The 16,542-nt window shown below is 36.4% G+C and overlaps 1 protein-coding gene across 2 annotated transcripts in view; it reads right to left on the reverse strand.

Annotated features, from left to right (window-relative positions):
* Frmd3 (FERM domain containing 3) overlaps positions 1-16,542 on the reverse strand; it is a 199,469-nt gene that overhangs the window by 90,871 nt on the left and 92,056 nt on the right. For both annotated transcript variants that reach the window (XM_021160425.2, XM_021160424.3), the window contains exons 4-5: positions 8,439-8,517; positions 637-734 (exon numbers count right to left, since the gene is read on the reverse strand). In XM_021160425.2, coding sequence (XP_021016084.1) covers positions 637-734; positions 8,439-8,517 — 177 coding nt within the window. The remainder of the gene's footprint in view (positions 1-636; positions 735-8,438; positions 8,518-16,542) is intronic.

The following is a 16,542-nucleotide window of genomic DNA, read 5'->3' on the forward strand; positions in this document are numbered from 1 at the left end:
GAACTTTTAAAGTACTTGAATTTTTAAAGTTTTAAAAAGTACTCCATTTTATAAGGAAAGCTCTGAAGCTTAAAGAACTCATGATATTCCTGTCTGACAAAATAACTAGGAAAATTGAATAAAGATTCAGAGAATAGATTTGTGAATTTAATGGTCTCTTCATCTTCTTCTATGGCTAGAAAAGTTGAAGAATTTACAGAAAATATATGCACACACGAAATATGATTTCAGTGACCATAATTATTTAAAATCCACTTCTTTGATATAATTTTCCCCTTGGTATGTGTATTAGGCCTCACATTTACCAGGTGGAACTCACAACATAGGATACCTATGTCAATGTGGAAAGTCTTGTAAAATGATAGTCTCCTTGAAAATAAACTCAATACTCTACTTTTTGGGGTTTTGTACATGTTAACACGTGAATAGAAGCACTATGAACACTAGAGCTTAACCATCTGCCAGGAAGAGTGGCTTGGAAAATGAACAGAGAAATATGTTGCAAACTATCTAGACATATCTAGATTCCCCCATAGACAAAGACAAAATAGTTGCAGGTAGCAGAGATAAGAGGCACAGAATATAGTTCCATAACCCATGCAGTGGTAGGGATGAGTGTGCTTGGGCTAGACTTACCTTGAACGATACAAGCACCCAGATAGGCAGCATCAGAAAAGGAACACAGCAGTCGACCATGAAAAATGTCTCTTTTAATTTGCAAATATAGTAGGTACCTGCAACACAAATGGAGAAATAACCATCCCAAGTTTTAGCTGAAGCTTTGAAGTAAGAATGTTTATACACTGTTTGATGAACCACTAGTGTCATGCCTAGCTCAATGCAGTATCTTGGACATGCCAAACTTCCCTTTAACACATGTAGAAAGAAGAAGAGAAGTTTCAGAATTTAAAAACCAGAAGTGTATATGAATTTCCAAATGTAAATGATTTTGGCTTTTCGATAAAAACAAGAATAACCAAGAAACACACTGCCCAGCAGTCATCACTCCTAAACAAGAAACTAAAACTTATTATCAATATTCTAAGTTCTTTTTGAAACATGTAATCAGAAACTGAGATCAATTAGTTTAAGAAGATACACTCATTGTTCCTGAAGAACAGAGAGCATTGTAGTTACTGCTCAATGAAAACCAACCATCAGCGACAAACTTGCTTATGAGGTCAGAAATCCAGGGGACTAACTCTTGTAGTGGGCTCTTGTTTCATTGTATTTGGTCTGTACTTAAGCTCAGATACCTGTATCACACGTGGCTGGTAAAGTGAGCTGGGGGAACAGAGTGAAAAATGGGGTAAATTATGTTAGAATCAACTACTATGAAACTCTGCCTGTGTTGTGTTGCAGAAAAGCAGAAAAACAATGTGTCCACTTTGTGAGAAATCTCAGGAGGTTGTATTTACACATGAAACTTTTACATTCATAAGCGTTATCATGACACTTTAAAAACTAGAGTGAACCCCCAGCCCCACCCGCACCCCCCAAACCAAACCAAACCAAACCAAAAACCAAACAACAAAACCTCAGAGGCATTCCGGTGTCACTGTCCTTTGGGTTGATCCATTTGCTTTTCAGGTTCCATGCTCTCCCTTAACCAAATTAATACTTCCTCTCCAGGCTCCGATCTTAAGATCTATTTCATTTCTTAACCAAAGTAACATACTCCATTCATGCCAATTTTAACATTTACCTACAGGAGACCTTCTTCCCTTCCATGCATGCCCTTAGCAGAACCTTTAATAACACCTTTTAACCTGCCAGTTACAACTTTTAGATAATTAACTTTGGACATCAGCTTTACTGGGCCATGGAATAACCAGATATGCAGTTAAATCTGATTTCTGGGTTTCTTCAAGGGTATGTATGGACATGACTTATACTTGAGTTAATGAAACAGCAAAACAGGTGACTAACTTATTTGAGGTTGAAGTCATGCAATGTATTATAGGACTGAATGGGACAGAAATGCAGAGAGAGAATGAGTGTATTCGATATGACAATGTGAGCTAAAGTATTCTGCCTTTTAAAAAATTTCTTATCCTTAGGTCTTCAGAGCAGGACTAGAATCCACTGGCCCTATGCAGCCTCTAACATGAAGATTGTGGGGGCTTTTCAGTCTCCATAATTATGCAAGTTGATTACTTATAATAAACATTATGCAAACATATGTACATAGTCACTTATGTATATATACACATCTACAGATACACACACACACACACACACACACACACACACAAATCCTACTGTGTGTTTCTCTGGAAAAACCCTAATATCTCTATTACTCAGTAATTTGCATCTTACTCAGTATTGCTCATTTTAAAGATAAGGAAAAAGACATGGAAAACCAGAAAGGGAAATATGTGTGCTAATATCATAAACATGTGAGCACCCAGTGTTGGAGATTACTTCACTGAAAGATCAATGGATCTTTATCTCACAAACTTTATACTATGCATTGTGCTAGCCATCAAGGTAGTAGGGACACATGACAGATACAAAAGACAACCTGTCTTTATTTTAGTACATAATTGTATTAAAGAGAGAATGTTCCTTGTAAGTTTATTACCCAGTTTGAATTGACAGCATAGATCCATGCACTGAGGCCTGCAAACTCTAATGAGCACATTTATTAACCCAAGATATTAAAAGTTAAATTAAAAATGTTATGCTGATTCAGTAGCCAGGTAGGATATTTGTGTATTCAGTAGCTACCTGGTGATGCTGTGTCATCAGCCTTTCTTTCTTTCTTTCTTCCTTTCTTTCTTTCTTTCTTTCTTTCTTTCTTTCTTTCTTTCTTTCTTTCTTTCTTTCTTTCTTTCTTTCTTTCTCTCATATTCACTTTATTTACATTTCAAATGTTGTACCCTTTCCTGGTTTTCCCTCCGAAAACCCCCTATCCTCACCTCCCTCCCCCTGCTCACCAACCCACCCACATCTGCTTTCTGGCCCTGGCATTCCCCTACATTGGGACTTAGAGCCTTCACAGAACCAAGGGCCTCTCCTCCCATTGATGATTGACTAGGCCATTCTCTGATGAGATATACTTTAAATAATTAGTTTCTTAATTTTGAGTGAACATGAGAATCACCTGGGAGGCACTCATCATTAACCACCACATGAATGCAAATTAAAGGTACTTTGAGATTCAATTTTATCGCAGTCAGAATGGATAAGATACAAAAAACAAATGATGCTAGGTTTGATGAGGGAAATGAGGAACACTTATTCACTGGTGAAGGGGGCAAACTGGCACAGTCATCGCAGAAATCTGTGGAGGTTCCTAAAAGAACTGTAAAAACATCTAATACATGATATACTATACCTCTTTGGATATATATTCCAAGACCTTATACACTGCTACATAGATACTTTTTAAATATGTCCATTGCCATACTGTTCAGAGTAGCCAGGGATGGAAACAGCCTAGATGTTTATAAACAGATGAATGGAATGGACAATAAAAATAATATATTTACACAATTGAGTATTAATTTGCTATTATGAAATTCACAAGTAAATGGATATAGCTGTCCCCAAAAGAAGAACATTACATTTTCCCTCTTATATGTAGACATTAGCCTAGAACCTTTAGCTATGTTTTTTATTTTGTTAATGGGAGTGATCTACAGAAGTTAGAAAATTAAAGTACTCATAGAAAGGGGCTTTCAAGGAGTGTGGTAAAATCATTGGTATTAAAAAGTTAAAGGGGAATTATGGAACAAGAAGGGATAAATAGGCATGAGGAAGGGGAAGGCAGAGTATAAAACTTTCCCAAAATATCATATGGAAAACTACTATCATAGAAGCTTTACATCATACATCTATACACACAAATAAAAAGAGTTAAAATGTAGTTATCCTATAATAAGGCAACACAGCCCTTAATGACATGGCAGGCTAACAAATACAAAGTTCATTCTCAGGAGTAGGTTACATGTCTTGAATTTGTTGACTCCCAAACATTTCAGGCTCATGCCAATGTTCTTGCGTATGCTTCAGAATGTGATGGTAAGAGTCGGCTGGTGATGACACCATAAACATGAGTCTTAGAACACGGAAAAAAATCAAACTGGTAGTGATCTGGAAACTTCTCTACTAATTATCTTTTAAAATGTTGGGTAGAGCTGTGTATATACCAGAGGTCAGAATATACATTAATTATAGCCACTTGTGCACCATTTAAGACTGATTGGCCTAGCAAGACATGCCCATTTTTGAGATGGTGGCTTAAACAACGTAAAGAAACTAACCATTTTATAATTGGATTTATTGTTTGCTACACAAGATGAACCCATACTAGGTACTGTTACAGGACTGAGAAACTATGACTGGAGAGGTTATAGGCCCTAGGAGAGAAACCACTACCCTTACACTGCTAAATGTATATTATATGAAACCAGCTCCTTTTGATTTATCATTGCACCCATGGTTTAAAGCACCTCTCAGCTTTCATCAGAAAAGATGCTTCTTTTTTCAGTAGACAAGGATCACCACCATGATCCTCAACTGGCAGATGTGTAAAGAAAAAGAGACTGTAGACTATTCAATTCTAAACGGATTGTGTATATCACTCCTTTCTCTTCCAAAGATGACAGAGAATGTGAGAGCCAGATTTGGTGGATGACTACAAAGAAACACTAACTTTAGGACACAGCAGGAAAGCTATACAGATGAACTAAAGGGCAAGATCCATAAGATTTATTAAGTCCAAACCCATGCCAATTCCAGTATGGAAAGGGAGATCTGATATGAGAAGCAATCACCAAGCAAAGAGCTATTGACAATTGTTATCTGCTGAGAAAGGGTTAGTATTATTTTTTTCTAAGAAGGCAGCCCCTGATAATTCACCATACTCTAGTAAAAGTCCGTATATCCAAGCGTGTTTGGGCAGCACACCTGGTGTCAATTGGGGGAAAAAAAGATACAGAATTGGGTGGGAGGGAAGTGGAGAAGCTCTGGGAATAGTTAGAGAAGGAAGGTAGACATGATGGAAATCCATTTACAAAATTTTCAAAGAATTAAAAAATAAAATTAAAGAAAGTACAAATTCTATATGTTTCTAAATGATAACCTGGACCCAACTTATCAGCATCCGGGCTACCATCAAAATTTGTACATAAATGTTCTTGGTGGTATTATGCATTATAACCAAAAAATATTAATAATTCAAATGCTCACTAACTGATGAATAGATAAAACCAATATGTTATATAGATGCAATAAAATATCATTTAAGCATAAGAACATGATACTGATAGAAATTAGAGTTATTTACTATAGTTTTGTATTATTTTATTATTTTGTGAGACTTTCTCAATAACAACAGATTCATCCTTTATTTACGATTGGGACATATGCTCAAAGTTTCCTCACCAATTCTTTATTCAGTATCAAATGGTCAGCACTGAAAATATATGTGCAATTAACACTATATGGACTGAATATACTATATTTAGGAGTATATATGTACAGCCATATAGATATATGCATGCATACATAAAAATCAGTAAAGAACATGAAGTCATGAATCTGAGTGAGAGCAGCAAGAAGGGGTATATAGAATGGCTTAGGTGAAGAAAAGAAAAGGGAGAAATGTCATTCAGTACAATCTCAAAAGCCAAATAAAAGTTAAAAAAACCTACAAGATAAGTGACAAAAATGATTTCCTTAAATTTTTATTCACTTATAAAATTGTGTACAATTTTAATTGAAATACAATTACATTTAATTATACACTCTATACAATTATTCACTTTCCCTTTTCCATCTCTTTCCTGCTCCTCCCTCCAAGCTCTCCCATGGCCCTTCCATTCTCACCATGATAGTATTTTCCTTTAATTATTATTGTTATATACATACATGTATTCATGCATACAATAGTAATATGTATGTATGTATATATGTATGTATGTATCCATGTATTTTCCTAAGTATGCTGTAAGTACATTCAAGGAGTTTTTCCTTTTCTTTTTAATTTTTTTATTAGATATTTTCTTCATTTACATTTCAGATGCTATCCTGAAAGTCCCCTTTACCCTCCCTGCGCCATGCTCCCCAACCTACCCACTCCTGCTTCCTGGCCCTGGCATTCTCCTGTACTGGGGCATATAATCTTTGCAAGATCAAGGGCCTCTCCTCTCATTGATGACCTACTAGGCCATCCTCTGCTACACATGCAACTAGAGTCACAAGCTCTGGGGGAGGGTACTGGTTAGTTCATATTGTTATTCCACCTATAGGGTTGCAATCCCCTTCAGCACCTTGGGTACTTTCTCTAGCTCCTCCATTGGGGGCCCTGTGTTCCATCCAATAGATGACTGTGAGCATTCACTTCTGTATTTGCCAGGCACTGGCAGAGCTTCACAAGAGACAGCTATATCAGGGTCCTGTCAGCAAAATCTTGCTGGCATATGCAATAGTGTTTGGATTTGGTGGTTGTTTATGGGATGGATCCCTGGGTGGGGCAGTCTCTGGATGGTCTTTCCTTCCATCTCAGCTTGAAACTTTGTCTCTGTAACTCCTTCTTTGTGTATTCAGAAAATGTGGCACATTTACACAATGGAGTACTACTCAGCCGTTAAAAATAATGAATTTATGAAATTCTTAGTCAAATGGATGGATCTGGAGGATATCATCTTGAGTGAGGTAACCCAATCACAAAAGAAAACATGTGATATGTACTCACTAATAAGGGGATATTAGCCTAGAAACTTAGAATACCCAAGATACAATTTGCAAAACACATGAAACTCAAGGAGAAGGTAGACAAAAGTGTGGATATTTCGTTCCTTCTTACTTTTTTTTAAAAAAGATTTATTTATTATAAATAAGTACACTATAGCTGTCTTCAGACACTCCAGAAGAGGGAGTCAGATCTTATTACTGATGGTTGTGAGCCCCCATGTGGTTGGTGGGATTTGAGCTCTGGACCTTCAGAAGAGCAGTCAGTTGGAGCCATCTCTCCAGCCCTCAAGGAGTTTTTCAATGTAAAAAAAAATTGCCTTGGAGTTTAAATGTGTCCTTAGGTGTGTCTTTTTATTGTTATTGGTGGTGGTAGCATTTGTGTGTGTGTGTGTGTGTGTGTGTGCGTGTGTGTGTGTGTGTGTGTGTGTGTATTCTTTCCATTTTTCAATTGTTATTTGAGGTTTGGGGTGGTGTCAAAGATGTTATTTTGTTGTTGTTGTTGTACTTTTATTTTTCTCTAATTTACTGTTTTTTCCACTTAGGTAGAAAATTTGAGCTGAGAAAAAAATAATCAAATAAATTAAAAATAAGTTTCAAAATTTCCAGCCAAATCAAGTCAGAGCTACGTACTCTTCCACAATTTCACTGACATGAGATATCTGGGTATATGAATTTATAGACACAGAAAGTAGATTAATAGTTGTCAGGGACAACTATAGAGATGCAGATCATGACTATTGTTGATATTGTGTGTGTGTTTAATGTGGTAGTGAAAATACTTTGGAATTCAATAGTGGCAATAGTTTTCTAACATTATGAATGTGCCTGTGAAATTTATGCATTTGTTAATTATATTCAATGAGAAGAAAAAATACTTAAAAATAACACTAATATATCTACTACCTATTTTTCTTCACATTTCACACAGGCACACACCTTTCTTTACATGCACACATACATATATACACTCATATTCATTTACACATGCATATACACACACAAAATCTGCCAAGAAGAACATGTATTTGCCTTTTTGTAGGATCCAGACCTAAGCAGATTATTGTCAATTATAATTACACACGACAATTTGGATGTTACTAAATTAAAGCCTCATCAAGATCTAGGTGCATGACAGCTTTTTCAGTTCTCAATCCAGGAAGTGGCCACCTGGAATTCTACTCAGCAACTTGTACCAAGGTTTTCAGAGGAAAAAAAAAAACCTCTAAGATTAAGTGAATATAAACCCAAGAGAGAGAGAGAGAGAGAGAGAGAGAGAGAGAGAGAGAGAGAGAGAGAGAGAGAAGAAAGTTGGAGAGTTTGTCTGCTTGGTAGTTGTCATGTAGCAAGTGGAAAGTAAAACAACTAATTGTCCTCTTTGTCCAGTAACCTTGTCCTTCCAGAAAGTCTTAGATCCAAAAAGACAGACAAGGGCTTCTCTCTGCATTTGCCTATACCCAAAAGACAGTCATCTTCTGGTTTTGTTAGCACTCCATTGTCAAATGTTCTAGAGAGCTTCCCTTTCATAACCATTGCTTTCTTGTACAGATAATACTTTCTCACCAAGGTTCTCTATAAAGTATTCCAAACCCAACAAGAATATGAGGAGCACAATGCTGACTCCACAGCCTACTTCCTGGAGGTGTTCTCAAATCGATAACAGGAATGTCTACCTATAAGATAGCAGAGGCTCTACCTGAATGCAAGAGGTCAAGTAAATATGCAAAAATGAAAAATACCTTGTGAGCTCTTCTTTAATCTTCAAGGGTTCATGTGGGTAGAATTTCACTCTAAAGCACATGGTGTATGGTGGATGAGCTGAAACGTCATAAAGAAAAGGCATGAGATAAGCGGCAAAAGATCACAGAGGCAAACACACATAGGAACCTCAGCACATGAAAGAACCAACCAGCAGGGAAGGGAAGAGGGTTGTAGGGAAGAAGCCAATAGAATGCCCAAGATGGTGACAAAAACAAAAAACATGTTTAACAGGATATCCAGAGCAAATGTACAGTACAACCCAAAGCAAGAAGAAGCTCATCACTCTATATCACAAGTCACCTTCCCTTCCAACTCTCCAGATCACAGCTCAAGGAAGATTTTCTCCTCTGACACTTCCCACTCTCACGTAAAAGCCAAACTGCCCAAAGCCATATTTAGGTTTGGGACACATGAAAGAATTTTGACTGTGTGAGGTAGAAAAATTGCCATTTTATATGTGTTTTTAAGCAAAATAGATGAAGTCTTTGAAGCACAATTGAGATTTTTAAGACATAGACCATATATACATTTGTAGGTTTTTTATTATTATCTATATATGAGGTTAGATGAAATTATATTCTCCAATTCTTCCTTCAAGATAAGTAGGAGTTAATCATCACCAAACAGCTGACAGTATCTGAACTGTTCAGACTGTAAATCAAATCTGTGTCCTAGAAAGACGTACCAGGTGTAAGTCTGACTATATAATGAAGAATATTCATATGGAAAATAATTATCACTGTGTTTTTATAATTGGGCTAGTTATATGGATTGGCAAGTAAAGAAGCTGGCTCCTGAGTGTGATGACCTGAGTGCAGTCCCTGAGACTAGCATGGTGCCGTGGAGAACCAACTGCTGCAAGTGGTTGTCTGATCATCTCATGTCCTATACCCTATAAAAATAATTATAATTACAAAATAATTTAATAGAAAATACTGGCATCATGAGAACAACACCTTCATGTTAGAAAAAAAAAAACCCTGAACACACACACACACACTCACACACAGACAGACACACACGTATACACAACTACAGACTCATAGTCACACAGGAGTCTGTATGATATTCTCATGCCAACAAATTTCCTGAGTCATTGCTACCAACATTGCTTTGTGTTCCTATATTTACGAAAGATAGAAAGGTCTTGAAACATTGAGGCATATCTGTAGTCCAGTACTCAAGAAATAGAGGCAGGAAAATCACTATTATGAGACCAGGCTAGTTCCATGTGAATGAGAGCAAGAGTTTTATGTGAGTGAGTGGTACATAGTGAAACCCCATATTTAAAATAATAAATTCAAATTAAAGAAAAGAAAGACTGGAGATGACTCAGTGAGAAGAGCACTTACTGTGAAAGCAAGAGTACCTGGGATCAAGTTCCTAGTACACAGACAAGTCAGCATGGCTGGGAAAATCTGTAACCTTGCACTGATGGGCATACACTGGAGGTTCCTGAAGTTTATGCCTAGTCAGCATAGCCAAATGGCATGCTTCAGGTTTAGAAAGAGAGTATAACCCCTAATGCCCCCAAAGGTAGAAAACAGTGAAAGAAGACAATGTTCTCTTCTGGAATCCAAACACATGCAGATATACATGCATGTACACTTACTATACATGCCATAAACACAAATAAATCCTGTAAGAGGTAGTACATTTTCTTAAGAACTAGAAAAAATGGACACTTTTCATATGGCAATAATGCAGCTTAAAAAAGTACAAGTGAGCCTCAAGTCATTCACCTTTCATACCTAGACCATAAAATATTTTATCATTTTACATTATCACTATTTGATTCTTTGAAAACATGTTTAAATTAAGAAACTATTATAAAACATTAGATGTTGTATTTTAATTTCATTTTTGTGGTTATAATAACATAATTTCTCCCTTCCCATTCTTCTATCCAAACACTTTATTAGCAGAAAACTATTTTTACTGAAAAAGAACAATTGAACCAAAGACTTAAGAGGATAATTTTCTCTATTTCTTCCTTATTTTTTTATTAATATTTTCTAAAAATTTAAATATATATGTAGAATGTTATCCAATGAACAGAATGATAGATAGGTCAACCATCCTCCTTCAGTTTGTCTTGGTTCCTGATCTCTCACTGTTCAAGATAATACCAAATGCCACTTTTCCTCTCCCTACCAGCACGTTTTTTTTTTTTTACATCTTTCTACAGATTTTATGACCATATTAATATATATTATATATGGAGTAATCATTTATTTGTTCTGTCAAAATTGAATCAAACTATGCATGTTTACTTTTATTGTTGTAAAGCTGCATTTTCCCTCTCTCTAGTAGGGTATATATAATATTTATACAACTTCCCATAAGCAGCAATAACTCATATTATGTGTAAATTCAAATTTACTCAGATATTTGCCTTCAATTTTCATTATTATTATTATTATTTTAAAATTTTTACAATTAAATTATTTTGTGGTATGCATTATTTTATATGTCATGATACACTCCAAAAGTGGGAAGGCTGGGCCAACTTATACTGGAAAATGTCTTCAAAGATGTAGAAAACTAAGTTATCTGACTGAAAGCAACTGCAGAAAATGTGATCACAATTTATGTTTTTTGTTTTTTTACAAGTAGGGCCATAATCTTCTATTACATCAACTTATCATGCCCTACAGTTAGGTGTCCTACAGTAATTAGATCTAAGTATATTACACACAAATATGAAGTGTAAATTTCTTTGGAGACTCAGTTGTGTCATTGTCACGTTTTTATGGAAGCTGTCTTATAAGAGGATGTTTTGCGGAAATAGACACGTGAGAGGACATTTTGTTTTGAAAGAGTGTAACCCCACAGACAGTGAAAGGATGCTTTTGCATTGCTATACCTTGCAATGCTTCACTGGTATTCATCAGCTATGCACTGCTTCGGGGGACTTTGCTGGCTTTTGTTGGTTTTTGCTGAGTCTTCACTGGTCTTCACTGGTCTTCACTTCATAGAGAGAAACTCACCAGAATTTCTTGTGGTATTCTGACTGAATCTTGCCACTTCTGCCAACCTGTGCAAATTTGGTGAAGCCTTGAGGTTTCTGATGGATTGAGCCACTGCTACTGAATTCCTGACAAGAGAGATTGGAACCTCCCCACAGAACTACTTAACAGGTCCACACCCTCTTGTCTTATCAACCTTCTTTCTTCTTAACCTTTGTTCAGTGGGCTAAAAGGGAGGATGAAACATTTAAGAGCCCTAAATAACATAGGCTTTGAAAAAATCTAAGCCTACAGTGATCTCACAAAGAGACACATAACTCTGCAGTAAACATCTGAGTGGAGGAATACTTCCACTCAGTCACCCTTACTCCAACCCAAAGGCTACCTCTCCCATCTAAGAATTCTACTTTGTTAGAAAACAGTGCTCCCAGTATTATGGTCTTTTCTCTTTTAAATTTTTGATAAATATTTATTTATTTTATGTGCATTACTATTTAGCCTTCGTGTATGTATGCATATCTCTTCTGTGCTGGTGCGTGCAGAGGCCAGAAAAGGACATAGGATGCCCTGGACATGGAGTTAAAGACTATTTATGCTGGCATGTGGATACTAGGAAACTGTGCTAGGCAACTAACCCAGGTCTTCTGAAAAAGCAGCAAGAGCAAAGCCAATCTGAACTGCTGAGCCATCACTCCAGCCTAAAAACTAATGTTGTACTGATGGTTTTTACTAGACCCATTTTCAGAAATGAAATGACATATGGCAAGAGGAAAAAAAGAAGTAGGAGTTACTTTTCAAGGCCCAATTTTTCAATTTTTTCAATTATCATATAACCTATCATCTGTTACTAGTATTGAACCAACATCATTTGTTTCATGTAGACGACAAAATAGAGTTTCTGCAATTCACCTTACTAGAGAAATAAAATGAGATGGAAAACATAGCTATTTAATATTTTTTTCATTAAACAAGGAGATAAAGGGGATCCATTTATATTTTCAAGTGTCCTGGGCACTGGCTTAGGGTGAGAAGGTACCACTTGAGCTCTGACATCTGTCCATACCAGCTGTATCAGTGATGAACATGATCTTTCTAGGTGCCAACTGGCATCTGGCACTTACTGCTTGGAACATGTCCAAATACTTCAATTTCCATCTAAATAAATACTTGTGTTAAATACTGTCCTTGAGCAAGTCATCTAACTGTTTTGCTTCCTGTTTTGAAAGATGGGACAATGTTAGCCAATATGTTGACCCCATAAGTGTTTGGATTGATCTAGTGGGCTTTTGGCACATTTACATGGGGCATTAGCTAAATGGAAGGTTTCCTTGTTAGGAAAATACTCAGATAAGTAGGGACAAAAACTGGAGGTAGAAATGGGAGTTAATAGAAGGGGAAGAATAAATTTTGCTCATTCCAAAAGCTGAAAAACATGTGCAAAGTCATGTAAACAGTGTGTGTGTGTGTGTATGTGTTTGTGTGTGTGGCATGGGGGAGTGGTGGTGGTGGGCATTACCACTGAGAAGAAGCAGTGAAGATAAGAATCTGAAACACCCATTTTAAATGCCAGGATTGGGCAACTGGTCTGGGAAATGCATGCAGGAGTATCTACTGGCTGACAGGCTGATGCACAGACTGGTGACAGGTCAAGTGTCTCCTTAAAACAGATCATTGTCCACTTTTGCTCTAATTTTCCATCTTTTGGAAGTCATTCTTTTCAGGAATGATTAGGACTTTTGTTATGTACTTTTTGGTTTCTTAAAAAATGCATACAATGTAGTTTCACTGTATTCTTGAAACCATTCCACTGAAACATGGAAGAAGACAGGGCTTTCGACTCTTTCACAGTATTGAAATAGTTTCAATACTGTGTTCAAAGTACTATCTAAACCAATAAAGCAAATAAGAGGAATTAAGGGATCACAAACAGGAAAAATATAAGCTAAGGTATCTCTATTTGCAGAAGACATGAATTTTTCATAAGATACCCAGATTTCTATAAGGTAACATGTAGAAGTGATAAACAAATTCAGCCATGTGTGAGGACATAGCATAATTTGCATAAATCAGTAGTTTTTTACACAAAAGTAGTAAACATACTTAGAAGGAAGTCATCAACACTTCCACTAAGAATACCATCAGAAATTATCTAGAAATAAACTTAGCTAAAGAGGCAAAACTTTCAATCTCTGAGGAAAGACAAGAAAGACACCAGGAAATTGAAAAATATCCCATGCTAATGGATTGGTAGAGCCCCTATCATGAGAACATACAGCTCATCCCCCTAATATATGCCAAAAACTTGTGCTGAAAAAACAAAGGCATCTTCCCTCAGAAAACCATGTACCCACAGGGATAAGAATGAAATTAAAGTGGAGTTTTATCACCTTGCACAAAAACTAACTCCAAATAAAACACATAAATGTGAGAAAGGGCACAGGGAGTGTCTGTAGGGGATAGATGCAGGACAGAACTTTCTGAATAAGACTCAGTTTGCTCAGGATCTAAGGTCACCAGTTGACAAGTGGAATTTAATAACATTAAAAAGCTTCTGCACATCTAAAGAAACAACCAAATGAGTCCAGTGGGTGAAGAGAAATTCCACAGAATTGGAATCCTTGTCTTCTATGCATCACACTGAGCATTATACCCAGAGTATATAATGAACTCAAAAAACAAGGAGTCAAACAAAACAAAAGAAAACAAAACAAATCAATTAAAAAATAGGTCTGGTAATAGGATAGAGGGTTTTCAAAGCAGAAAAAAAATGGCTAAGAAAAATCTCAAAAAATAGTCAATGTTCCTAGGAATTATGAAAACACTTATCAAAAGAACGTTGAGAATTCATGTTCCTCTAATCACCATGGTAAATAAAGATCAGCCAAACAAAAACAAAACCAACAACAAAACAACAACAACAAAAACAAGTGCTCAGGGGGAGGTGGGCAAAAGCAAACACTCATTTTCTGTTTGCCAGGCTGCAAACAACTTCATCCACTCTAAGTATCAGTATGAAGAATCCTGAAAAAGTTAAAACAAATAGTACCCCACCACATAACCCAAGTAGATATTTCATTGGCATATGCCCAAAGAGCTTAACATTCCACTGAACCGATACTTGCTCAGCCATATCCATTGCTGTGGGGAATGAAAAGTATATCATCTCCATCAATCGAATGGATAGTGAAAAAGTGGTATACATATGCACATTGGCATATTATTAAGCTGGATAGAAAAATGCCATAATGGTTTTTGCAAGTAATTGATGGACTGAGGAAGGATCATATTGGTAAGATAAATCACACCTACAAAGACAATTGCCACATGGTCTCTTTCCTCTGAGGCTCCTAGCTACACATTTTCAGATTTAAGTATGTATCCTGAAATAATTACAGAAACAAGAACATTGAAAAATGGACCATTGTTTGCATGTGTGTATGTGTGTATGTGTGTGCAACACGTAATAGAGAGGGGACTAGAAGAGAATACTGCTTTATCTCAGTTTTGCTTTTCTTTAGTGATTCTATTTTTATTTTCAGATATTATACTGCAAGGGTACAAGTAAACTGATATGTGAAATGAAAAGAAATCAAAATAGTACTTTTGGTCTTTTTTAGGACTTCCTTTCTTGACATTCTGGCTTTCACTGTCTCCACTAAAAAGTCAGATATTGGGGCTGGTGAGATGGCTCAGTGGGTAAGAGCACCCGACTGCTCTTCCAAAGGTCCAGAGTTCAAATCCCAGCAACCACATGGTGGCTCACAACCATCCGTAATGAGATCTAGCGCCCTCTTCTGGAGTGTCTGAAGACAGCTACAGTGTACTTACATATAATAAATAAATAAATCTTAAAAAAAAAAGAAAAAAAAAGTCAGATATTATTCCAATGGGCTTGTCTTCATACATTACTTCATGTTTTTCAGCTTTTAATATCCTTTTTTTTTTGTTCAGTACATTCATAATTTTCATTATCTTGTGTTGTAGCATTTTCTAGTCTGGACTATTTGGTCTTCTGTTTCATCTTGCACATTGATAGGCATCTATCTCTGTTATTAGATTGGGAAACTCATATTCAATGATTGTGTTACAAATATGCTCTGTAACTTTGACCCAGGTTTCTTCTACTTTCTCTGTTCCTATTATTCATAGGTTTGGTCTGTTTTGGAAGCAGCAAGAAGTCATTGAAATATCACAGGAAGTTCTTTAGCAAGTTACTCTCAGTGAAGTAACAAGTGAAGATTCACACAGGGCAAGGCCAATCAATGCTAGAGCGTTGTCAGCAAAAACTAGTGAGGTGTAGCAAGACCAAGGCCAGAAACTCCATTGTCTGTGGGTCATATTTATATTCCTTCTCATATTTATGTGTCCTTTCCCATGTCTGCTTCAGCAAAACAGCCTCTCAACTGTGTCTGTTTCTACAAAACACCCTTTTACCTGTCTTCCCCCACAAAACTGGGGCATAAAACATAACTGAGTTTCCAAAGAAACCAAAAATTTCCACTTCAATAGACTGAGAATATATGGCAGAGATGCCTTTTCGTTTTAAAGACCTTTAGCAGTTATCTCTCACTAACAAGAAACATGTGGACAATATCCTTGAATGGCTGCTATGATGCAGATTCAAGAGTTAGAAATCTGATCTTGAGAACCTTAAGAAAAACATGCTACCATACTGCAACATCATCTAGTCTCAAAAACAGCTGGGAGAAGAAGTTATGCCAACAGCTGTAAGCATAAATCACAAAATCATCCTTTAGCTGGATTTATGTCATAAGAATCAAAGAGAAGTGATCTGAAGGTCTTCATATTCATTTATCATGCTAGGGAGTATATAAGAAAGGAGTAGAATTAAGGAGATCTTGAATGATCCCTATCATCACTCAAATTCTTCTTTATAAACAGAAAACAATGGGCAATAGGACTCAAATGAACTTTCTTCTTTCACCCTACATAGCTACATCCTAATATCATATTCTCCCATTTACTTGCAGCTTATCAGAGAAATGTACTCCAGCTTTATGGGGGCAGATGAATGGAATATAACATTCTCCCAAAGGGAAATACTTGGGCTCCAAGTGATAACTGGGGACCTGTTGCCATGTCAATTCTGGGG

The sequence above is a fragment of the Mus caroli genome, unplaced genomic scaffold, assembly GCF_978045245.1.
Source record: "Mus caroli unplaced genomic scaffold, Mus_caroli_1 scaffold_6, whole genome shotgun sequence".
Lineage (NCBI taxonomy): Eukaryota > Metazoa > Chordata > Mammalia > Rodentia > Muridae > Mus > Mus caroli.